General features: G+C 61.4%; 4 protein-coding genes across 7 annotated transcripts; 1 reads left to right on the forward strand and 3 right to left on the reverse strand.

Annotated features, from left to right (window-relative positions):
- Positions 1-671: 671 nt before the first annotated feature.
- ACADVL (acyl-CoA dehydrogenase very long chain) lies at positions 672-5,932 on the forward strand. Its single transcript, XM_004760371.3, has 20 exons — positions 672-839; positions 926-1,001; positions 1,270-1,335; positions 1,423-1,495; positions 1,583-1,647; positions 1,754-1,888; positions 2,308-2,452; positions 2,706-2,835; positions 2,952-3,077; positions 3,411-3,609; positions 3,748-3,852; positions 4,279-4,365; positions 4,449-4,511; positions 4,608-4,709; positions 4,796-4,893; positions 4,970-5,042; positions 5,133-5,205; positions 5,299-5,371; positions 5,466-5,541; positions 5,638-5,932. Exons 1-20 carry the CDS (start codon positions 778-780, stop codon positions 5,776-5,778), a joined length of 1,968 nt encoding a protein of 655 aa, XP_004760428.1. The 5' UTR covers positions 672-777; the 3' UTR covers positions 5,779-5,932.
- A 72-nt stretch (positions 5,933-6,004) lies between these two features.
- On the reverse strand, positions 6,005-13,448 carry DVL2 (dishevelled segment polarity protein 2). 3 transcript variants are annotated; one of them, XM_004760355.3, is made up of 15 exons: positions 12,977-13,448; positions 10,782-10,851; positions 10,345-10,490; positions 10,126-10,223; positions 9,854-9,989; positions 9,655-9,745; positions 9,444-9,513; positions 9,227-9,366; positions 9,062-9,138; positions 8,518-8,585; positions 8,246-8,374; positions 7,992-8,123; positions 7,683-7,862; positions 7,104-7,322; positions 6,005-6,962 (listed from the first exon to the last, which is right to left on the reverse strand). In XM_004760355.3, the coding sequence occupies exons 1-15, from the start codon at positions 13,165-13,167 to the stop codon at positions 6,517-6,519; spliced, it is 2,193 nt and encodes a 730-aa protein (XP_004760412.1). In that variant the 5' UTR covers positions 13,168-13,448; the 3' UTR covers positions 6,005-6,516. The 3 variants fall into 3 exon arrangements, with proteins under 3 accessions (XP_004760412.1, XP_004760410.1, XP_004760411.1); XM_004760353.3 differs by having other exon boundaries at positions 9,854-10,007; XM_004760354.3 differs by having other exon boundaries at positions 10,114-10,223.
- Positions 13,449-13,937: 489 nt separating this feature from the next.
- On the reverse strand, positions 13,938-18,297 carry PHF23 (PHD finger protein 23). Of its 2 annotated transcripts, none has more exons than XM_004760352.3 (5): positions 18,036-18,297; positions 16,469-16,500; positions 16,210-16,302; positions 14,841-15,678; positions 13,938-14,740 (listed from the first exon to the last, which is right to left on the reverse strand). In XM_004760352.3, the coding sequence occupies exons 1-5, from the start codon at positions 18,067-18,069 to the stop codon at positions 14,526-14,528; spliced, it is 1,212 nt and encodes a 403-aa protein (XP_004760409.1). In that variant the 5' UTR covers positions 18,070-18,297; the 3' UTR covers positions 13,938-14,525. The 2 variants fall into 2 exon arrangements, with proteins under 2 accessions (XP_004760409.1, XP_004760408.1); XM_004760351.3 differs by lacking the exon at positions 18,036-18,297 and adding an exon at positions 17,022-17,168.
- An 865-nt stretch (positions 18,298-19,162) lies between these two features.
- Positions 19,163-21,237, reverse strand: LOC101675535 (GABA type A receptor-associated protein). The gene is made up of 4 exons (XM_004760350.3): positions 21,023-21,237; positions 20,370-20,448; positions 20,111-20,229; positions 19,163-19,653 (listed from the first exon to the last, which is right to left on the reverse strand). Exons 1-4 carry the CDS (start codon positions 21,110-21,112, stop codon positions 19,573-19,575), a joined length of 369 nt encoding a protein of 122 aa, XP_004760407.1. The 5' UTR covers positions 21,113-21,237; the 3' UTR covers positions 19,163-19,572.
- Between the last annotated feature and the right edge of the window lie 1,030 nt (positions 21,238-22,267).

Raw genomic sequence — 22,267 nt, forward strand, 5'->3', positions numbered from 1 at the left:
TAGAGAAGTAGGTGTGTATGTGAGGAGTGGAGGGGACGAGACCACCTACAGGTCCTCTGGGGCTGGGAATAATCCAGTGTCAGAGATCTAGCCTAAACACAGGGTCTTGGGAAGGAACCATGGAAGAGAAAGACGCTGGGGAAGATCTCAGAGGCTCTCAAGGCGAGGCACTGAGTTTGCGGGGTGTGTGTGTGGGGGGTCCTATTGTGAAAACTCAGCTGTTTCCAAAGTCAGTGACACCTCCCATGTCTCAGGACAATATACTTGGTTCCCCCCGTCCCACCATGTCCTCCTTTTCGTGTTGATGGTGATGGATTCCACAAGGGACCCCAAAGGGTCGCCTTTCCCTCCTCCGCCTCTGGTATCTATCTTAATTTCTTCCTTCCCATCTCTTCCTGCCGACTCCACCTGGAAGTCCTCCTTCTGGTCTAGCCTCCATCCCTCAGGCTGCAGTCGCCCAAGCTCCTCCCTCTTCCGCCCCAGCCTATCCAATCACCCTCTCCGAGGGCTACACTTTGGTTCGGACCCGCGGGATGTAGGCGTTTGGGGGAGAGGGGACGTTTGGAGATCGCCCTAGGTCAACAAGAATGCAGGGGCTGGGGGGCGCTCCGGAACTACGCCTCCCAGCATGCCCCGGCGACCGGAAGCCCCGCCCACCCGCCTCCCGGTGCATTGTGGACGATGAGTCAAGACTGGAGGGAGACAGCCAGACTTTGGCAGACGGGACAACGGCGGTAGGTCAGCGGTTGTGTCAGCGGCGGCGGGAGCGGTTCGGAGATGCAGGCGACTCGGATGGCCCCGAGTGTGGGGCGGCTGCTGCGGAGGTTGGGGGCCGCAAGGTGCGTGTCGGACGGGAGGCACGGGGCAGGGGGTGGTGGCAGCGGGGCGGGGGACCGGGCCAGGACTGAGCCCCCTGTCCCCACAGCTCGCGGCCCAGTGTGCTCCTGGGGCAGCCCCCGCTCGGGCCGGCCCGCCGACCCTACGCCAGTGGGGCCGCTCAGGTGAGTGACGGCGGGCTGGGGCGCGCGGCGTGGAGTGGAGGCTCCGCCTCGGCTGCCCCTTCCCCACCGCCGGCAGGGGTCTCCCTCCGCGTCCTGGGCACCTGCCGCCCGGCCTGGCGCCGAAAGTAGGGGAAAGGGCAGGCCAGGGTGCCCTGATGATGGGACTAGGGGAAAGGTCGCCGCACCCTCTCTCCGCCGGCACCCAGCCTTTCCCCCTAGCTCTCCGGAAGCCCTTTCCCCGGCCTCGCTAACTGCAACCTCTCCCCAGGCGGTTCTGGAGAAGTCAGATTCCCTCTCCCCGGAGGCCTCGACCAGGGAGAACCAGGCCAAGGCGGTACGTGGCCTCCAGGCCGGGAGGAGCTAGATCAGGGGCTCACCTGCCTCGAGGGCAGCTGCCTGAAACCCGCTTCTCCCTGCGCAGGAATCGAAGTCCTTCGCTGTGGGGATGTTCAAGGGACAGCTCACCACCGACCAGGTGTTCCCTTACCCCTCTGGTAAGGGCTCCGCAGAGCTGGGTGGGGCAGGGCAGCGTCCCTCCGTGACCTGGGTGACCTGACCAGCCTGTTCCCCATCCTCCACAGTGCTCAACGAGGAACAGACACAGTTTCTCAAAGAGCTGGTGGGGCCTGTGTCCCGTTTCTTTGAGGTGAGGAATGACTGCGGTGGGGAAACAGGGCTTTGGTCCCTGATGGCATGGGAGAGGTGTGGAGCAGCTTAAAGAGTCTGGATGTAGCCTCCCGGGCCTTCTCCAGGAGGTGAACGATGCGGCCAAGAATGACATGATGGAGAAGGTGGAGGAGACCACCATGCAGGGCCTCAAGGAGCTGGGGGCCTTTGGTCTGCAAGTGCCCAGTGAGCTGGGTGGTGTGGGCCTTTGCAACACCCAGGTGAGAAAGCTCCCCGCCCTCCGCCAGCACCTCCATCTCCAACTTCACGGATTAAAGCTCCTTTCTCACGTAACCCAGGGTTTAGGTTTGTGCGGGCCTCTGTTATGGTGACTGTGCCAGTCCATACACACTGTTGCAAACAAAAAACAAATTTTCCAGCACGTACACTTCCAAAGAAAACTGAACTATATGTAGTCCCTCGGGCTCACGGACCTCATCTAGGTTCACAAGTCCCAGCGCAGAGGGATAGTAGGTTAGAAAGCTTCCCAACTCGTGTCCCTCTCTGCCGTGGGGATATTTCCTCTCTGCAGTCACTGTAGGGGGATGTCCAGGTCAGGTCCTGTCCTGTTGTCCATGCTTTCCTGCTAAGGCCCCCACACAGCCAGCAGCAGCCCTGGATGCCTGCTTTACCTCTGCAGTACGCCCGCTTGGTGGAGATCGTTGGCACGCACGACCTTGGCGTGGGAATCACCCTGGGGGCCCATCAGAGCATTGGCTTCAAAGGCATCCTGCTCTTTGGCACAAAAGCCCAGAAAGAAAAGTACCTCCCCAAACTGGCATCTGGTAAGGCAGCCCCAGGAGACCAGGGACTGGGGGTGTCCTGAGCTTGGTACAAATTAGGCTGGTGGCATGGAGGTCACCATATAGCCTGCGTGTCACCTGGAGGGGATTCTGGGAAGACATCAGTGTGCTGGTTGGGAACAAGAAGGGGACCTTGGCCAGAAACACTGAGGAACCTGCCTGTGGGCACCGTGGAGGCAGTGTGGGGCCTCCGCTGCCTACAGGACCCAGGTTAAAGGCACGCTCTCTCCGACAGGAGAGACCATAGCGGCTTTCTGTCTAACCGAACCCTCCAGTGGGTCTGACGCGGCTTCCATCCGAACTTCCGCTGTGCCCAGCCCCTGTGGAAAATATTATACCCTCAATGGAAGCAAGATTTGGATCAGGCAATCTCCCCCTTCTCCGCCCACCCCCCCGTTTGTCTCCTCCTCTCCACCTCTTCCCAGTCTCGGGCCCCACTGCTCCGTCTCCCGCACCCTAACTGCCCCTCATCTTTCCATAGTAATGGGGGACTGGCAGATGTGTTCACGGTCTTTGCCAAGACCCCAGTCACAGATGCAGCCACGGGGGCCGTGAAGGAGAAGATCACAGCGTTTGTGGTGGAGCGGGGCTTTGGCGGCGTCACCCAGTGAGTGGGTGTGGGGCAAAGCCCGGGGGCACAGCATTGCAGTCCAGGGTTACAGGTCACCCCAGGGACCCTGGGGACATGTGCGAGCCCCAAAGTGGCTGGGCTGGACAGCACGTTCCCTTTGGGATTAAGCTGCACGCAACTAATGTAAGGCTTTGGCTCCTGCAACCAGTGAGCTTAACATCTGGGAGGCTAGAGAACCAGGTGTCCTCGCCATCAGGCCTGCAGGCACTACTGCCTACACCCGCTCCCCAACACCAAAGCCCCACCCCCTGCCCGTCCCCTAGCAACCTCTTGAGCCCATGTCTGCTTCTATACCCTGCCCTATCGCAGTGGGCCCCCCGAGAAGAAGATGGGCATCAAGGCCTCGAACACAGCAGAGGTGTACTTTGACGGCGTACGGGTGCCAACAGAGAACGTGCTGGGTGAGGTGGGGGGCGGCTTCAAGGTCGCCATGCACATCCTCAACAATGGAAGGTTCGGCATGGCCGCAGCCCTTGCGGGCACCATGAGGGGCATCATTGCTAAGGCGGTGAGTGCCCTCCCCGAGTCAGCCAGCCTGATGCAGAGTCACCCCATCCCCTAGGTCCTCCCTCCCCGCCCCACTGCACCCCTCTCCCAGCAGAGGGACACTCCAGAGCCACACAGCCACACACGTGCCCTCTTCCAGGTGGACCATGCTACTAATCGTACCCAGTTTGGGGACAAGATTCACAACTTTGGGCTGATCCAGGAGAAGCTGGCCCGGATGGCTATGCTGCAGTATGTGACTGAGGTGAGGGCCTGTCCCCCTACAACCCCCCGAGCCCCTCAGCCTTCCTCCCAGTCGGGTCGGACTACAACCCCCAGCAGCACCTGGGGCAGTGGGTCTCCAACTTTACACCAATGCCCTAGGGGATGCGGGGAGGCATAGTCAGCTCAGCCGCTGCAGGAGGGGGAAAGCCGGGCCCTTCTGCCAGAGGTCCCTCAAGTGGACTCCCCCTGCACCCCACCCGTAACTCTGCAACCCTTCCAAAGAAGTCCAGTGCCTAGAGGCTTCGGCGGAGCCGGCTCGGGGGAACAAGTGCTTCCCTATGCCTCCCGGGGGGAGCTAGGAGGTGAAGGCAGGGGCCGCCGTGAGCTAGGGCAGACCTGGTCTGGGGGCCTTTGGTGAGCATGACGCTGCCCTTTTCCTTCCCACGTCCCAACCGTGCCACCTCAGTCCATGGCTTATATGGTGAGTGCCAACATGGATCAGGGAGCCACGGATTTCCAGATCGAGGCTGCCATCAGTAAAATCTTCGGCTCGGTGAGGTCCCCGGCCTACAGGGTGGGAGAGCCCAGGTGGGGAGCTCGGCTCCAAGACGATCTCAAGTGGCTCTCGGTCCCCAGGAGGCAGCCTGGAAGGTGACTGACGAGTGCATCCAGATCATGGGCGGTATGGGTTTCATGAAGGTACAGACACGTGTTCTGCCTGGGGTGGCCATGGGGGACAGGAGGGGTGGACGGGGCCACTCAGTGAGGCTGTGGCTCTGGCTTCCCCTGCGGCAGGAACCTGGGGTGGAGCGCGTTCTCCGTGATCTGCGCATTTTCCGGATCTTCGAGGGGACTAACGATATTCTCCGGCTGTTTGTGGCTCTGCAGGGCTGTATGGTAAAAGGAACTGAGCGGGGAGGTGGGGGGTTGGGGGGGGTGGAGGTTGGAGAGGAGGATGACTGTTGGAGCCTCTTCCCACACAGGACAAAGGGAAGGAACTTTCTGGACTTGGCAACGCTCTAAAGAACCCCTTTGGGAACGCGGGTCTCCTGCTAGGAGAGGCAGGCAAACAGCTGAGGAGGTAAGCTTGGGCCAGTTGGGGCAGGGGCCAGGATGGGGCGTGGCGACTAACCTGTCACTCTCCCCATTCCTCGAAGGCGGGCGGGGCTGGGCAGTGGCCTGAGTCTCAGTGGCCTCGTCCACCCGGAGCTGAATCGGAGCGGAGAGCTGGTAAGCAGCTGGTGGTGGGACGGCAATTGGTGGGGGGAGGGCTGATGCAGCTGGGCCCCTTGAGCGCTGGCGCCATCCCTCTCTGTGCAGACAGTGCAGGCCCTGGAGCAGTTCGCCAGCGTGGTAGAGGCCAAGCTGATAAAACACAAGAAGGGGATCGTCAGTGAGTGAGCCCCACTCCCCCACCACCCCACCCCACCGTCCCTGCCCCCCACCCCAGCTTTCACCCGCCGACCCTGAGCCCCCTACCTGACAGATGAACAGCTGGTCCTGCAGCGCCTGGCAGACAGCGCAATCGACCTCTATGCCATGGTGGTAGTCCTGTCCAGGTGAGGCAGCGGCCCAGGCCGCGGGGGAGGTGGGGGGAGGCACCCGGGGTGGGCTCACAGCCCAGCATCGTTTTCCCTTCCTGCTTTGCTCCAGGGCCTCAAGATCCCTGAGCGAGGGCCACTCTACAGCCCAGCACGAGAAGATGCTCTGTGACAGCTGGTGCATCGAGGTGAAATTCGGGTTACCAAGGGCTAGCGGCGGGTGGGGGGGACAGGGGGGGCGGCGTGCAAGGCCTGGGCCTGAACCCCTCGTCACCTGTCCGCAGGCGGCAGCCCGCGTCCGGGAGAGCATGAGCGCCCTGCAATCTGACCCACAGCAGCAAGAGCTCTTCCGAAACTTCAAGAGCATCTCCAAGGCCTTGGTGGAGCGAGGCGGCATGGTCACCAGCAACCCCCTTGGCTTCTGACCGCTCCCCGCTGGGGCCTGGCCTGGCACGTGCCTTTTCTCACGCCCAGCTCCCTGCCCAGAGCACTGGGTCTGCCTTAAAGAGGGCCTGGCCCTGGGGCCCTGCGGCTCAGAGGCCCACACACGGCCTTTCAAGTAAAGCTTCTGACAAGCCACTCTCTGCTGCGGTGTCTCGTCTCTCCCTCGCTACCTGCCTCCCTCCCAAAGAAAGGAGCCAGAGGCAGCGAGAGTTTGCCCCTATTGCTTTATTTGGTTTTATACAAGTGATGACTAAATAAATAGAGTAACAAAAGCAGCTACGTGGGCCCCAGCACTAGCACCCCAGCTTCATCTGACTGCCAGCTGGGGTGCCCGCCCCATCCTCCCAGGGTACCGCTGCCCAGCCCCCGCCCTGCACAGGACATAGCTGACGGGGTGGGCAGAGTAGGAGGTCACATTCTGGGGTTAGAAGGGGCCCGGGAGACGGGTTCTTCATATAAAAAGGGAAACGTCTACTAAAAAAATAGTCCAAAAATATGAAAGTCTATCTCAACCCCCCCCCAAGGCTTATAAAAACAATAAAGCTAAAAATAACCAAAGGTCCCTTGTACACCCCCAAGAGCAGGGGAGGGACCAGGCACTGCCGGTGAAAGTCACAGTGGCAAACCCCGTGATGGGCAGGGCACAGGACGGACAAAAGCACCAAATACAGACCAGATGGGCGGAGGGAGGAGACCTGACACGGCCCCCGCTGTGCACTCTACATGACGTCCACAAAGAACTCACTGGGGTTGCCCATGGCCATGTGGAAGCTTTGGCGGCTCGCTGTCAGTTCGGGGGGCACAGAACCCAGGTCTCTGACCGGAGGGGCCCCCGGGGGCTGCACAGTTGGAGGGATGGGGGGTGGAAGTGGGGGCATCACGACCACCATCATGGGGTTGTAGGGGAGGGCTGTCCCCGGGGGCGGTGCATAAGGATGGAGCCCAGGCTGGGCTCGGAGATTAGGCGCACCCCCTGATGAGCCTCTGGAAGGCAGAGGGCCCCCATCAGCCCCGCTAGGATCCCCGCCCCGCCGGAGGCTGCCCCCGCGGCTGGAGGGCTCGGACTCACTGCCACTGCCAGACTTGGACTCAGGGGCCCGCTCCTCTGGCCTTCCTGTACGTCCTGCCCCCCCGTCGCTTCGCGTTGACCCACTGCTCCGGCTCCCTGTAGGGGTAGAGGGATGAGGCCACCTGAGCCTGGGCCTAGCATCCCTTGGCCATCCCAGCCCCTGCCCCAGCCTCTCCTCCCTGGTCCCCCAGGGCTGTCTCCGGGCTCCAGCGGTGCTGGCATGGGACAGTGACTTACCCTCACTGTGTTGACTGCTGGCACTGCCGCCCCCATAGGTGTAGGAGGAGAGCTCGTGGTAGGGTGGTGGCTGGGGGCTGTATGGGTGCGGGGCCGGGTACTGGTAGGAGAAAGTAGGCAGCAGGGGCCAGGGGGTGGCCCCGGGCAGAGGAGCCAAAGTGTCCTGGTCCGACGCCCCACTGGAGCCATCGTTGTCATTCAGGGACAGGTTGACGAGATCTGAGAAGCAACGACAGGAACCTGGGAGTCACTGCTTTGAGAGAAATGGTTTCCCCAGAACCATCCAATCCACGAGGGGGACAAAGACGAGGGCCACCGCGGTCAGGGCAGAGCTCGCCCAGGGCCACCAGTCCCACACGCTCTCGTGAGACTCAGGAAGACACAGCCTGCCCCCAGCCCCAGGCCCAGCACAAGCTTATCCACAGAACACGGCTTGGTGTCGTCAGCCAGGGCAGAGCCTCATGCAGGACACATGCTGCACAACTGTCCACGGCAGCCCTGGCTGGCTTCTCAGCTAGGGGTGCAGCCAGAGGAGCGGGACGAGGCAGGAGGAGCCCCACTCTGGGGGCCGGGACTCACAGCTCTCGCAGCCGCCGCTGAGGTCCCCAAAAACGTAATAGCACTGCTCAGAGAAGGTGATCTTGTTCACGGTGTGTCGGATAAGGCCAGCCTTGAGCAGCCCACTGGCGTACTTGCGGGCCTCCCGCCGCTCGGGGAAGCCTTCCACGTGGTGGTAGAGCCAGTCGACCACGTCTGAGCCTGGGGGCACCCAGAGCAGAGAAGGTCAGGTTCTCCTCCCCGCCTCCCACCTCACCCCTGCCAGGCCCGTCCCCAGAGGGACCCGCCCCCAGAGGGACCCGCCCCAACCTGCCCAGGACCTAGCCATACCAAGAAAGGCGTTAGGGATGGTGATCTTGAGCCACATGCGGTCCCGAACTTCCAGCCCAGATTCTGGGGCTGCCATGGCCTTGGTCACAGACGCCATGTCCGTGTGGACGGAGAGACCCCGGCCCTCGCAGCCTGTCCGAGAGAAGAAACGAGGGCTAAGAAGTAGGGCCCATGGCCGAGGCGTGGCAGGCCACAGCACCGGCAGGAAGCCTTTCAGGGCAGGGGGCGGGAGTTGAAGTGGGCTGGGGGCTCACCCTCAGGCAGGGAGGAGCCCGATGTCATGGTGCTCATGGACGAGGAGCCCGGATAGGCTGGGAAGGTGCCCGTCAGCGCAGCGGAGTGGGACACCCAAGCAGCGGGGTCGATGGGCTGGATGGGCTCATCTGCGACAGAGAAGCCCCTGTGATGACGGTTTCCCCGCTGCTCCCATGCCACCCCTGCCCCATCCCTCCCCACTCCTCCACCCCTTCCTGTTGCCTGGAGGCCCGAACCCAGCTCCCCCGTCTCCTACCCCTGCAGCACTCACTTCGAGGAAGAGTAAAGTAGGCCTGGGGAGAGGGATCCCAGCACTTGGCCACCGTCAGCACGATGGGGCTGTGGGGAAGGGAACAGCAGTCATGCAGGAGTGGTGCAGGGTGGCGGCCACAGAGGGGGCTGGGCTGCAGGGCTGAGGTGAGGAGGCCCCGGTGCAGGGGACCCACTGCCACGGACACCTCTGGAAACACTGCTGACCCACACGAGAAAGCACATACGGCCCAGGGCCCTGGGGAGCCCGTCCAGCAGGCAGCAGGCTGAACCCTGCCCCTTAAAGACGGGGACAGACACATACATACACATACATACACGTGCAGGTGCACACAGGGGTGACACCACGCACGCACAGACCCAGAGCGGACAGACCAAGGCAGGGCAGCATACCCCGCAACAGGGAGAACCAGCGAGGGGCCCTTGGAGGGCTTTGAGGCCCCCGAGCTCCCAATCCGGGTGGGGGTCGCGTAGGCACCCCTTTGCCCCATGGGTGTTCCTCACAGTTCCGCGGTGCTGCCCCGCTCTGCGGGCCGGCGGCTCACCCTGGCTTGTGCACGATGTCCCGCAGCACCCGCACCGCGTCGTCATTGCTCATATTCTCGAAGTTCATGTCGTTCACCTGGAAGCCGGGCCGGCGGGCTCAGAAGTGCCCCCGGCAGCCACCCCACCGCCCACAGCTGACACCCTGCAGCTGCCGTGCGCCCCACCTGCAGCAGCATGTCGCCTGGCTCGATGCGCCCGTCAGCCGCCACGGCACCGCCCTTCATGATGGAGCCGATGTAGATGCCGCCGTCGCCCCGCTCGTTGCTCTGGCCCACGATAGAAATGCCCAAGAAGTTGTACTTCTCTGCAGAGGGGGCGGGTGTGATGAGGAGAAGCCCGCCCAGCACGCGCCCCAACCCCCAGCCCCGCGTCCCCGCGTACCCATGTTCAAGGTGACCGTGATGATGTTGAGAGACATGGTGGAGTCGGTGACGCTGCTGAAGGAGGAGGCCTGCGGGGGACATGGGGAAGGAGTGGGACTGCGTTCAGCGGCCCACAGACCACTCCAGAGTCTCACTTCCTGTGCCCCGTGCCCCCTAAGCCAGGGCCCCAACTTCTCCGAGCTCCAGTGACCCCGGGAGCACCCCCTCACCCTCTCCAGGCGAGGTGGCCGCTGTTTCCTCCGCCGCCGGTGGCGCTTGAGGAGGCGGGAGGCACTGCTCTGCTCCGTGGAGCTGCTGAACCTGTCAGGAGGTCGGCAACGGGGGCTCATGGGCAGAGGTCATCGTGGGGCAAGACAGAGAGATGGGAGGTGCGGCGGGGACGCGGGAAGAGAGGGGGCGGGGGCATACCTGCTCATGGTGTCCTCCTCGTCCGAGTCCCCCAGGCTGGTGCTCTCCAGCTCGCTGGTCATCAGGGTCGAGGAGCTCTCGTACCCAGCCAGGTGGCGCTCCAGCCGTGAGGGGCCACTGGGCCTGTGGCCCCCCGCTGCGTGCGACCAGGAACCTCAGGAACACAGGTCTCATGCCGCTTACCTTCATCACAGCTCTGGCCCAACCCCAGGCCTACCCAGCTCCCTGTGGACCCAACACTTGGGGCCAGCCCCCCTCACCGCCATGCTCACTGCTGTCTCTCCTGCGAGGCCGTTCCCGCCGCAGGGACACAACCGACTCTGTTTCTGTCTCAGGCTCCAGGTTTTCCCGGCTGCTGGACACATTGGGGCTGGGTGGGCAGAGATGCATCAGGGGGAGAGGCATTCACGTCTTCAACTTCTCCCCAGGGAGGGGCGCTTGAGGCACCCCCTCACCTCCTTCCCCCGGACTCAAGAATCCCAAAGACTCACTGGAAGGACGGAGGCCTGGAGTCCCCAATGCCACTGGTCCTCTCTGGGGGCACAGGGGGTAACGGTGCAGGGGGCGGCGCCAGTTCTATCCGGGGCTCGTGGGCCGGGGGAGCCATCTCAGGTTGGGGGTTATCTGACGACACTAGCTGGAGAGATGCCATGACAAAAACGGGCTCAACCAGGAAGGCAGGCAACCAAGACGAGAGAAAGGGAAGAGACTGGGAAATAGGACCAGGTATGAGTGAGCACAGGGCCAGTGAAAGGCCCAGAAAAAGCAGGAGCAAGCAGTAGAAGCTCCAAAAGGAGGTGAGGAGCTCCAGCTGGCTCTCCAAGCGGGTGAGGCAGCAAGGAGCCAGGGCCTCCAGCTCCGGGGCAGAGGGCAGGGGGCAGGTGAGGCTCAGAGGAGCCTGGCAATGTGGGAGGGACAGGATGCTCACCCAGGACACCACCCTTCCATTGAAGCAGGGAAGGCGGGCATTGTCATCCGAAATCTCCTCCTTCACCACTCTGCCAAGAGACAGCATAGAGGCCAGTGAGAACTGCCTAGGGCCCCCCACATGCACCCCCATTCAAGGCTCCTCCCGATACCCCATCCAGATCAAGGACATTGACCTTCCCGCAGTCTGACCAAGTCCTCATCCCTGATGCCAAAATGCTTCTTTGCTCTCACACCTAGGGAGTCTCCAGATTCACCCCCATCCTCCTCCCCCTCTCCCCAACCCAACTTCCAGTTTGACGCTGCTCCAAAGATTTCCTTGGGTCTAATTCAAACCTCTCACTTCAATGTCAAAGGCTGGCCCATCCCCTCCGGTGACCGCAGCTGCCCCAAATGTATGTTTAACCTCAGGAGCCCTATGGGCATGTCCCCCAGCCGCCAGCCTGCTCCTCACACGCCGTCTGTGAAGCCTTGCGTCTGAGATCTCTAGTCTCCTACTTTCCTTAGTTTCCCCCACCTCACTCCCAGAAGGCCACCCAAACGTGCCTCTACCTTCCCCCACATAAAAATACTCGTTACAGGGAAGACTGACACTTCCTCACCAGGCTGAGCCCTCCCAAAGACAGGGGAAGCCCGGCTTCTCATTCCCCTGTGACTCATCTGGCACAGAATTCTACACTAAGAAGCCCAGCCTTGGGGTCATCTCTCCCACAGGTTCCCTGGGATGGACAGCACTTGTCCCTTCTTCTCAGCCACCATGGGCAATGCTGGACGCCTGTTCTGTTCAGCACCATATCCCGGTCACACGGCAAGGAACCTGATGCTTGGTGAGCATGGCCAGCTATCTGTTGAGTCAACCTAAGAACAACGCAACTCCCCACCCTAAACAGACTCACTCTCTCATACACACGCATCCTTGCCTCCAAATTAGGACAGCCCGTCTGATTAACCCTTTAGCCTAATATGGATCCAGAAGCCTGAGCATGTGATGACTTAAACCCATTTGTTATCAATGGGGCAACTCAGCCCCATTCACCACCACCGCTCTGTGTCACTACAACCCAGTACTCTTTGCTACATAAACCAATCTTGGCGTAACCTAGTCTGGCAAATTATTCCACTCTGGGTGACCTCATTTACAGACTGGTCAGCTCAATACTAGTCACAATTATAACTCACCAAAAAATCACTGCGCATCGCTTACCTGGACTGACCTTTTTCTGCTACCTGTGTCCATTTCCCGGATTATGCCGCTAACAAACAGAAAAACCTCAATCTAACTCCCACGTAATTCCTAAGACCGTCCCACTTTCCCAATGTCCGGCAATCTTTTCAGTAGACTCCACTCTGTTCTGCTACCCTCGAACCCAGACTGTTCCGGTCTAACTCAGCCTGCCTTCAAGGGCTGAGGCAGGCTACCTGGAGGGGCTCAGCTCAAAAACTCTAAGTGCATTTATTACTTAAAGTCCTAATCTACCCCAAAATGACCCAAATTACCCTAGAACAGAGCAATGTTTTAGCAACACCCTAGAGTGTCCCCTCATGCAGCTGTCTGCACCAATGCAGACCAGATTATCCCAATAGGGCTGTCTGCTTCTCTACAGACTGTCTCCATAGAAATTAGGCCGCAGCAGAAACTCAGATCAACCAATCCAACCCGGTAGAGATCAGAACGGCCGAAGTTTTTCCAGGAGAGCCCAGTCTACTCCAAAGCAGGCTAGACCATCCCATACACCATCCTCTGCGCTAGTAGGGACCAGAGCGTCCCCAGACAATCCCGCCTGCTGTAATAGATCCCAGAACATCCCAAGTTATCCCGACACGGTTCAATCTACATCAGCGGACTCAGTAACCCTCCCAGAGCCCGTGTGCTACAGCACTGCTCCGAAGACACGGAGCCATCCAGAATATCCCCAAATCAACCAGGGTGCCCCCACCCTATTCCGGTAACGTCTAATCTTCCCCAGTCTGGTTTAGCATAGCCCGGTGCTTCGTCCTACGGCTCCGTGCGCCCCAATCTGTCCAAGCATAACCTTGCCCGTCCTGGGATACTCAATCTACCGCCAGCCTAATGTCCTCTGCTGCACTGGCGCCCCGCAAAAACCAGCAAGGCCCGGAGCAGACCTGGGCCCCACCACGGAGCCCCATCCACCCCAGCACAGCCCCCGTCGGTGCCAGCCTAGGCCTCGCGCTCACCCGAAATCCTGATCCATAGACTTGAAAAAGTACTTAGCGCCCGCGGGCCGCTGCAGGACGCTCTTGAAATCGCCGAGGGTGATGCGCTCGGCGGGCACGGGGATCTTCACCAGGTACGGAGTCTCCTCTTCGTCCAGGTGGTAAATCACCTTCGTCTCCCCACCACCGCCCCCCGCGCCGCTGCCCGCCATGGTCTCGCCCGCGCGCTCCCGGGCTCCGCCGCCCACCCAGCGGGGCGAAGCGCCCCCGCCGCGCCTGCGCACACCCGCACCACGCCGCGCGAGCGCCCACAGCACCGGCCGGGCGCCGGAGAGCTGCAAAGGGGAAGGGGGCGGGGGCCCAGCGGGGTGGCGGCCGACGGAATGTGGGGGCGAGCCGTGAGGTTCGACCTGAAGCCGCGGACCGGGCCGCCGCCGCCGCCGCCGCCAGCGCGCGCCACCGCCACCGACGTCGCGGGCGCCCTTCAGTACCCCGCCCACCTCTCCTCATGTCACGTGGCCCGAGTCGGCCCGCCCAGTCACGTGACCGGCCAGGATCCTCCCCGTGCCCCCCGCCACGTGACCGTTGCTTTCAGCAACGGTGTCCTAACCCTCAACGGCCCCGCCCCCAAATGTGTCCCCACCCGCGTCCTCCCGGGTACCCCCGCGAAGCTGGCCCCGTTCCTAAAGGGCTGGCCACCGGCTTCCACCCCAGCTCTGTCCCGCTCAGGCGGGGAGCTCCAAGCAACACGGATTCCCCTGGAGCGTGCGTGTTGGGGGGTACAGGCTGGGGGAGACGGGGTTCCTGGGCCGGGGGGCGCGGTGGGAGCAAGGCAGCTGCAGCCGCGAGGCTGGGGGCGCTCCGCGGGCAGGCACAGAGCCCGGCCGTTTTCCGCTCGGACTCAAGGTGGGCTTTGCTCTTCCTGCCAGCCTGTCCACCGCCTCCCTCCTAAGCAGGACAGTCAGTGAGGGCTAGAAACACAAAGAGCCCACTCCGCTTTATTTACAACACGCAGGCTGTCTGTACAAACAGCTGGCCGCTATTATTAAAAACACGAGGTGAGCGAGTGGATCGTCACCTTTCTGTTTTCCTTCCTCCCTCGGCTAGACCCTGGTTGGTACTCCACCTCTGAGCTGCCCTGCCCGAAAGGGGAAGTCCAAAATTAAAAATACAACCGGTGTAGAATAAATGGGGAGATAAAAGAAAAGAGGAGGAAGGGGAGTGCTCTATTTACACTAGAGTTTTATAGACAACTGTCCCATTCCACCCCAGCTCCAACCCTGGCCCAGAAAGTGAGGGGCAGCAGGTCTAAGGGACAGAAATTAAGTGTCTAGGGACCCAGACAGCCTCCCACCCCCAGCTGTATATAATGGGTCCATGTTCAAGTCCACAAGGTGGGAAGGAAAGGTTAAGGTTGGAACGTGAGACACTCATTTCCAAACGAGTCTCCCTTGGGATTTCCTGCCTTGAAGTGGGACTACAGCCAAGCTCCAGGGAATAGGCCCAGGACTCTGAGGCTTAGTTCCCAAGTCATGTTGTCATTTGAAGTCCCAGCCTGGAGATGGCGATGTCAGGGCTCTCCGGATTTGGGAGGCCCCCCTACCCGCCGGGCCTCTGGCCGCAGTTCCTTGCATTTCTGGCAGTAAAAGAAGTCGGGGACATTGGTCTTCTTGATCTTAGCACAAGAGAGGTGGATCCAGGTCCCACACAGGCTACACTCAATCATGGGCCGCCCTGCAAAGGGCTTTCGGCAGTAACATGTGATCAGGTCCCATGAGTCATCACCTGGGGAAAGAAGGTCTGGTTGGTGTTCTGCCCGAGCTCTTGGGTCCACAAGCCCAAGCCCATCCTCCCAGCCTACCCTGGGCCTCCGCAGACCTCTCACCTGATTCTACCATGATGTCCTCATCCATGACCCGCATCTCGCCCTCACTGGAGCTGGCATCTCCATCCTGGCTCGTCTCAGTGCTGCCCACTTCCTTGCTCTCGCTGTCAGTGGGAGGGGCTCCTTCAGGGTGCACTGCGGCGGGGGGCCTAGGAGCCTCGGGGGGTGTTGGCAGCACTGGGGCTGGGGCTTCACCCCCTACCACTGCTGCCATGTCTTCCTCCTCCTCCTCTTCCTCTTCCTCCTCCTCCTCTTCAGAGTCTGTATCACTGGGGGGGGCCCGGGGAGGCCCAGGAGGTGGGAGTCTGTCCCCCCGATCTGCCTTTTTCAACTTCCGTTTCTTGCTTTTCTTAATTCGAGACCTCTTTTCCCCATCCCCAGGAGCGGGCCGGGGCCTCCGAAGCACCCCAAAGCCAGCCCCGCCTCCCGGCCCCAGCTTTCGGTTCTTTCGGTCCTTCTTTCGAGGAGGTTGGGAGAGGTCCCCCTGAGAAAGGGGTACTGGGGTGAGAGCAGCAGGGGGCCGGGAGGCATGTGTCAGGGATGTGGGGGACAGTGGAGATGCCATTTTGGGCCCATCTAGATCAAAGAGAGAGTCCTTGAGCTTCATCTTCTCAAGCAGGGTTGCGCTGTCAGGGGCCTGCAGGCGAGAGAAAGTGGACCTCGGGGGTCCTGGTTGAGTGGGACCTGATTGAGCCGCCCTTCTCTTGGATGATTTTGCTTTCTTAACAAAGGTCTGGATGGTTCGGAGGTCTGAGGGGGCCGAGTCCCAGCCGTCACTGTCTGCTGCACTCTCACCACGCAATGGAGAGCTGGAGCCAGAGGCTGGCCAGTCACTTTCCTTGAAAAAGGGGAGAGACCAGGGTCAGTAGTCGGCCCGGTGGCATCTCAGCCCCTCTATGAGCTCAGCTTAGAAGCCAGGGACAAGATCTACCCCAAAGTATCCTGCCCAGACCACCCAAAGTCACTACACTCAAAACTGCCCCTCTGCAATTCCCCTGATAATCTCCTCTTGAAAACCTCCCTGTTGTCTCTGCCCTCACCTTCTGGCCATCTCCCCAGTCTCACCTGCCTTACAGCACCGTCCCCCACCCCAGACCAGAACCCGATTTATCTGTTTCCTCAAATGCACTGAGAAGAATCTTCCACGAACACCCCCAGGCCATTCACTGCTGCTCAAGCCACCCCAAGGCACTAGAGTTCCCCCACGGGTTTCCAATCTCCAGGCTCTTAACCGTCCCATCTGATAGGCTTCTCCAGTAAAGTAGCGCAGTCCCCTCTGCCCACCCACCCCCCCCGCCCCCCCCCCGCCCTTCTAAGGTCTAGAACCGCCTCCCCCAAGCTAGTCGTCTGTCCTCCACTCACTCCCTACCTCTTTGCTAGGGGGGATATAACCAGCATAGGCCAAGACGAAACTGCAGAATTTGTTGAAATCCTCAATGGTTCTCCGGCGCTTCTCTGGTGGCTGAAAAGAAGGAAACCTGTATCGCAAGGAATTTAGGAGGGGCATTCCCGAAGGCACAGTCCCCACAATGAAGGATCTAGAAAAGGCAGGGGAGCAGGCCAAGGGAGAGGGCAGAGGGAAGGCATCGGGTAGTAACCCCAGGCTGCAAAGGGAAGGGAAGGCTCACCTGAGTTTCTGGCTTCAGGGTCGGAGGTGGATCTGTGGAAGCAGTAAAAGCTGAGTCAAGGCCCCACCTCTCAATCTCGGAGGTCCCAAGCGATCCCCCCTTTCCTCAGGTCCCCCAGCCAGGCCAGCAGGTCCCCAGCTGTGCGGGACCCGCCCCTGCTCCCCCTTCCGCCCTGCGAGGGGCGGAGCCAGGGCGCGGCGCCCTCTCAGGCCTCGCTATAGCGCTCCCCTTCCCCCCACCGGAGGCCTGGCGCCCCGCCCCCCCAACTCACGGTTTCTCTAGACTCCAGTCTACTCGATCTCTTGGCGCCCCACCCCGCCATACCGCTCTCCGGACCGAGCTCGGGCGGCCGCCTGCCCCTGTCCTTCACACGCGCCGAGTGCCCCGAGTTTCTCCCCAGTGGCGATCTACCGCCCGGGGCCCTCCGAGACCGCGCTCGCAGCCCGCCGGCCCCCGGGGTCCAGGATGACCACGCCGAACCGCTCCCCGCCCTCCGGCCCCTTCTACTCGAGCACGAGGCCCGGCGCGCCCCTCACCCCCACCCTGAACATACACGGGCACACACAGCCAACGCCACTCCGCGGCCGGGACGGACCAGAGAGCGCTAACCCGGACGCGGCCCCACCTGCCCCCCCCATACCGCGCTCCCCACAATTTCGCCGTCCCTCCGCCCCCATCCGGGGCCTTGGCCCCTCCCCGTCTCGAGCTCCTCGGGCTCCCCGCCGGGGCCCCGGGCCCAGTTCCGAGCCCTCCGGCCGCCGCCCCCCCACCCCCGTACTCACCACCAAGTGACTAGGCTGCGGACCCCTAAACTCTAGCCCCCCCCCACCGGCTACTCTCTCCCTCTACGGCAGCCCCCGCTGCTGCCGCCGCTACCCCCCTCACCCTCCACAACTCCCAGGCTCTAGCCCTCGCCGACCAACACCCCCCCCCCGCAACTCGCCGGTCTCAACCCCCCCACACCCCGCCCCACCGCCCCTACAACTACCCGGCTCGCCTCGCTTCCCTGCGCTTTCTCCCCACAACTGCCCGCCTTGTACAGGTCTCTCCACCACAGACAATACCCAGACCCCCTCTTCTCCCCACAACTATCTGCCCACCCCTCCAACAATCACCGGGCCATCTCCGGCGGCAACTACCCGGAGCTCCGCCGCCACAAACTCCCCCACCCCGGCGAACTACCGGGCTCCTCACTCAGTCCTCTCCTACATCCTCCCTCCTCAACAACTCTCCGGCTTCCAGACTCCCCCAGCCTCCCAGCCTCAGGGCCCCAACGTGCTGGAGGCCCTTTCGGCCCCTAACCCCCCGAGCTCCGGGGCTCCAGCTCCCATTCCCCACCCCCCCCCAACACATTCACGACGTCTGATCTCCAACTACCCCCAGTCCAGTCTTCCACTCCTCTTTCACCAAGGTCCATCAACTCGTCGCTCTCCCACCTCCGGGGGCAGGCCCCCGACCCCCTCCCCGCGCTCCCCCGCTGGGCTGCGGGGCTCGACCTCCAAGTTTGCCAATTGATTGCTCGCCCGCCCCCCACCGGCTCAGCGCTCAGTGCCGGTCGAGAGCTCACCTTCGGGACTGGGCTCCGCCATGGCTTCCAGCATCGCCCCCTCCCCTCCTCCCGGTCCGGCGCCCCCCTCCCCTGAGCCGGGGGATACCGGTGCCGCCTCCGGTGCTCGGTGCTCCTACTGCCTCGCTCCACAGAGGTGTCTGCCTCGGCCCGGTTATGACTCCAGTCCGCTAGCCGCTGCCGCCACCTCCCTCTACCCCTGCCTCCCGCACTCCCGGACCGGGCCCCCTCCCCCCGCGCCGCCGGCCGCCTGCTCCCTCCTCCTCCTCCTCTCCTCCCTCCTCCCTCCCTCCTCCTCTCTCCCCCCTCCCTTCGCGGGCGCTGGCGCGCAATGCATCAAGGGACTTGTAGTCCGTCCGGCAACCGCGGAAAGGGGACCTCATAGGCCTCCGGAACTTCAGTTCCCAGCAAGCCGAGGAAGGGCGCAGGCGCACTAAACCGCTCCCCTCCCCCGGGGAGTGGCGGGGAGATTGGGAGCAGAGGGGAGAGCGGAAGAGCGCGCGCAGGCTCCTGGGAAATGTAGGCTGGGCGGGACTAAGACAGAAGGAAAAGAAGGGATTAGAACTCTCGGCCACCATACTGCCTCATTCTGCGGCTTTTCTCCCCCCCCCCCTCCCGGGGGACCGCCCCACTTCCGGCCAGACGAAGAAGTGGTTGCTGGGGGATGAAGTTCTCCGGATGATAATGGCTCCCTCCTCCCCGTCTTCTCCCTCCCTCGAGTTCCACCCACCCGCGCGAAGTCTGGTCAAGTGAGATGCAACCGAGGACAGAGTCCTCTGACCAGTTCCCACGCACGATAACCTCTTCCTTAATCCAAGGGCTGTAACAAACTTGGATGCATTTCTCCGAAGCAGGTACTTTCAAACTTTCTCCCCAGGAACCCAAGGTAAAAAAACCAAACCATGTATTTTTTCACATGGGGACCCATCAGACACGTCTATAAAACTTTAACTTTGACGAAACGACACTCGGAGTATTCCATCGCAACAAAAACGCCTCCCCCCCCAAGGAAAAACTCAACATCAACAGAGTAAACCAAATTATTCTCCCTCCAACCTCCACTTTCCACACCAAAGGACAACTAAAAAAGGAAAAGGGGGCGGGAAGCAACACAAAGCAAAATCCAGTTCAGCTTGGTGGTTTCCTCTTTATTGATGTGCCTCCTACCTTCCCCCCACAATTTCAGTCCCTTCCATCTACCCCCCAAAAAGAAGGTAGTGAAAGGAAGGGAATGTTGGGGTTCTGAGCCCCTTGGGCAGTTAGAAAGGGAACAGAAACCAAAACAATCACTGGGTGGGGGTGACAGAGATTGACAACTGAGAAGTCTAAAGCAGAGTGGGAAAGCTGGTAAGAGAAAGGGGAGAGAGGAGATGTCCGAGAGGCTACCTCCCCCGGAGCCCTCCGGCTAAGAAGGGCTGGAGGAGAGCCTCAAACATTAGGAAGTGCAGGTCCTGAAGAAGGGAGGTGGTGGTTGAGCCCAGGGGAGGAGGAGGTCAGGGAAGGGGGGCCACCTCTTTGTAGAACGAGACCCCCCACCTCAGGGGCAGCAGCTTCGCAGACCGTAGACACTTTCATCACTGTAGGCGATGTACAGAAAGAAGTCTTCTTCGTGGTGCTCCTGGGGCGGAGGAAGAAAAGGCTGGTACTGGGCTGTAGCTACTTGAACCACACACTGCCCAGACCCATTCTTCGCAAGCCCCTTCCTCTGAAAAGCCCCCAAACCCTTGGGCTCTGGCCCACTCCCTCACTTGCTCCAGGACTGAGCAGCCAAGCCTATTAGCCCTAGCAGCAGTCTTGGGCAAAAAGATCTCAACTGTTCTCTGATGCCCTGAGGGAGGGGACTGGAGAAGAGGGAGGGTCATAACCACAGCTAGGGCTCACTGTTTCCTCCCTCCTCTCTACTCCTACTGCACTTGTCCAAACCTTCAACCCAGAACTACCCCCAAAATCTTGAAGTAAAAGATAAAACTGAGAGCTAAACAAGGTGCTCCTCTAAGAACTGCTGACCTGAAACTCTTTTCCCCTCAAGCTCTTCCCGTGCCTCTCCAAAGTCTCGACCCCTCCCGCCAACATACCTGGTATAGCTGACCCATTGTGGCACTGGTGGGTGGAATGACATTGTTGACAAAGAAAAACAAGGCATCCTCAGCTCGGAGATGAATTCGCTTCCGGATCAAGAAGTAGAACTGACCAACTGCCAAAGAGAGAAGGTATGACAAAGTCCCAGAGGTCCCAAATGGCCTCAAACAACAGTCACCGTGTGGAGCCTCTTCCCGCAGAGACTGCACTCCCACCCGCAGGAAAGCAAACCCAGACCTCGGGGCAGGACCGCACCTGTGAGATCAGAAGGCACCAGGTATTTCTTTTTGTCCAGGTCTCCTATCCGAGCTTTGGGAGCCTTTTCTACTATCACCTGATAGAGAGAAGATGAAAATTAGGAAACACTGGGAAGACACCCGCACAGTTACACCTGTCAGGAACTCAAGTTACAAAATTCCAAGCACCCAAGCCCACCCGACTCGTCTCTCTTTGTCTCGGAACACGCGGAGCAGCCTCGAGTTGAGATCGTGACCCCACTGCGTCGGATTCACCTAAACATCCAGGATCGCCCAGCAGGGCGTCCTAATCAACAACTCTCTTAACCAGGCAGGGATGACTCGTCTGGGCGGACTACAGCGTCCACCCCAAGAACCCAGCGAGCTGGGGGGGGGGGGGCGGTGGCCATGTGCAGCTCAGGCTGTCAACCTCCCTGCAGCCTACCACACCGCTCCCCGCGTCTCTCCCAGCTAGCCACGTCCCCTCACGCTCAGCTCGTTCGCTGCCCCGCTCCGTTCAACCTCGGGTCACAGCCACAGGAGCTTCGGGCCCGCTCCCAACCCAGCTACCGCCCGGCAGCCCGATGCCCGCGCTGTGCGGCCGGACCCCAACCCCGGGCTGTGGCGTCAGAGCCAGCGCCCCGCGCCCTCGGCCCTGGCTACGGTCCTCACCGGAACCCGGTCCGGGTATTTCTTTCGGATCTTCTCGCCCTCAGAGCGGCGTTTCTCGAACGGATGCTCCTCTTTATACACGAACTTCATCCTCCCGGGAACCGGGCTGGACCGGGCTGGGCTGCGGGAACCCGGGGGGGGGGCCGGGACAGGGGGCGGCGGCGACGGCGGCGACGCGCGGGCGGACTCAGCGGAGCGATCTCGGGACTTGCGCCACTTCCCTATTCACCAACCCCGCCCCCGACCGTGAGGGGCCGCCCCGCCTGCTAGGTTACGCCACTAGCGCAGCAGCCCGGACGCCGCCGGCGTAGCACCGCCTACGGACGGCCCCCTTCACGCCGCCTGCGTAGTCGCTTTGGAACCAACTTGTGGGCTACGCAAGCGACGTAGCGAAGGTGGTTGGCTTGTGCTATGCTCGAAAATAACTGAAAACCCACACTCCGACCTTCCCCCACTGAGCTAGAGACCCAAAGGGTTAGGAGCTGCTAATTATAACCGGAGGCTTGGTTCTCCCGAAGTTCTTTTAGGAAACGAGATGAGGGGAGGGGGCATGGGGGAGACAGAGGTAATTATGAGGCTAGCTATTCACGAAACGCGCTGGTACGCCGAAGGCGGCCGCTGACACCAAAACAAAGTAGTGCCCAAAGCGGGGAGCTAGGTCTCCGGAAGGAAAAGAGGACAGAAACAAAACACCAGTCCGGGGAAGCGCACACAAAGCTTAGGTCCCAAGGAGAAGTGGCAGTAGGGGCCGAGAGGAGGTCCGAAAGGCAAGGACTACGTCGGCGCGGAGGAACACCGTCAAGGCCAGGCAGGCGAAAAATCATGTGATCTCGGAGAAGGGCGGAGCGTCACGTGGCGGCCGCGGGAAGTAGAGCCGGCCGCGGGAGGGAGGGGCGCCGAGACAGGGGAGGTGGAGGGGGCGGAGCCGGCGAGAAGCTGGCGCGGGTGGAAGGCTGGGGCCCCCGCCGCCTGTGGGCAGCAGCCGCCAGCCGCCGGCCCTGTCCACGTCGGTTCCCCGGCGTCCCGCCTCTCCGGTTTCTGATCCAATTTTCTCCTCCCTTCGTACCGCTGTGTCCTCCTGCCCCGCCCCTCAAGTTCCCTCGGAACGGAGAGCTGTCCTTTCACTCCCCAGCAGGACACCCATCCTGTGGCCAAGTCCCTTCCCGCCAGAAGGCCTGAGGTCAAGGTTCCCTACTCCTTCCCCCAAAGCCAACAGCACTTCTTCCCGAACCTCGTCCCTGCTGC

Source organism: Mustela putorius, unplaced genomic scaffold (genome assembly GCF_011764305.1).
Source record: "Mustela putorius furo isolate JIRA1106 unplaced genomic scaffold, ASM1176430v1.1 tig00000695_pilon_pilon_pilon, whole genome shotgun sequence".
In the NCBI taxonomy this organism is placed as follows: domain Eukaryota; kingdom Metazoa; phylum Chordata; class Mammalia; order Carnivora; family Mustelidae; genus Mustela; species Mustela putorius.

What these genes read in the sequence shown, in the direction of transcription:
- DVL2 (XM_004760353.3), bottom strand. Translation starts at nt 13,167, where the DNA reads ATGGCGGGCAGCGGCGCGGGGGGCGGTGGTGGGGAGACGAAGGTGATT. An exon ending in GACATCGTGCACAAGCCAGG is followed by an intron (nt 8,586 to 9,061) that starts GTGAGCCGCCGG and finishes CCTTCCCCACAG; the next exon opens with CCCCATCGTGCTGACGGTGG. An exon ending in CAGCAGTCAACACAGTGAGG is followed by an intron (nt 6,963 to 7,103) that starts GTAAGTCACTGT and finishes CTACCCCTACAG; the next exon opens with GGAGCCGGAGCAGTGGGTCA.
- LOC101675535 (XM_004760350.3), bottom strand. Translation starts at nt 21,112, where the DNA reads ATGAAGTTCGTGTATAAAGAGGAGCATCCGTTCGAGAAACGCCGCTCT. An exon ending in GGTGCCTTCTGATCTCACAG is followed by an intron (nt 20,230 to 20,369) that starts GTGCGGTCCTGC and finishes TCTCTTTGGCAG; the next exon opens with TTGGTCAGTTCTACTTCTTG. An exon ending in CAATGGGTCAGCTATACCAG is followed by an intron (nt 19,654 to 20,110) that starts GTATGTTGGCGG and finishes CCTCCGCCCCAG; the next exon opens with GAGCACCACGAAGAAGACTT.
- ACADVL (XM_004760371.3), top strand. Translation starts at nt 778, where the DNA reads ATGCAGGCGACTCGGATGGCCCCGAGTGTGGGGCGGCTGCTGCGGAGG. An exon ending in TGCTGCAGTATGTGACTGAG is followed by an intron (nt 3,853 to 4,278) that starts GTGAGGGCCTGT and finishes GTGCCACCTCAG; the next exon opens with TCCATGGCTTATATGGTGAG. An exon ending in TCAGTAAAATCTTCGGCTCG is followed by an intron (nt 4,366 to 4,448) that starts GTGAGGTCCCCG and finishes CTCGGTCCCCAG; the next exon opens with GAGGCAGCCTGGAAGGTGAC.
- PHF23 (XM_004760351.3), bottom strand. Translation starts at nt 17,145, where the DNA reads ATGGGGGCGGAGGGACGGCGAAATTGTGGGGAGCGCGGTATGGGGGGG. An exon ending in CCCTGAAGCCAGAAACTCAG is followed by an intron (nt 16,303 to 16,468) that starts GTGAGCCTTCCC and finishes CCTTCTTTTCAG; the next exon opens with CCACCAGAGAAGCGCCGGAG. An exon ending in ATATCCCCCCTAGCAAAGAG is followed by an intron (nt 15,679 to 16,209) that starts GTAGGGAGTGAG and finishes CCCTTTTTCAAG; the next exon opens with GAAAGTGACTGGCCAGCCTC.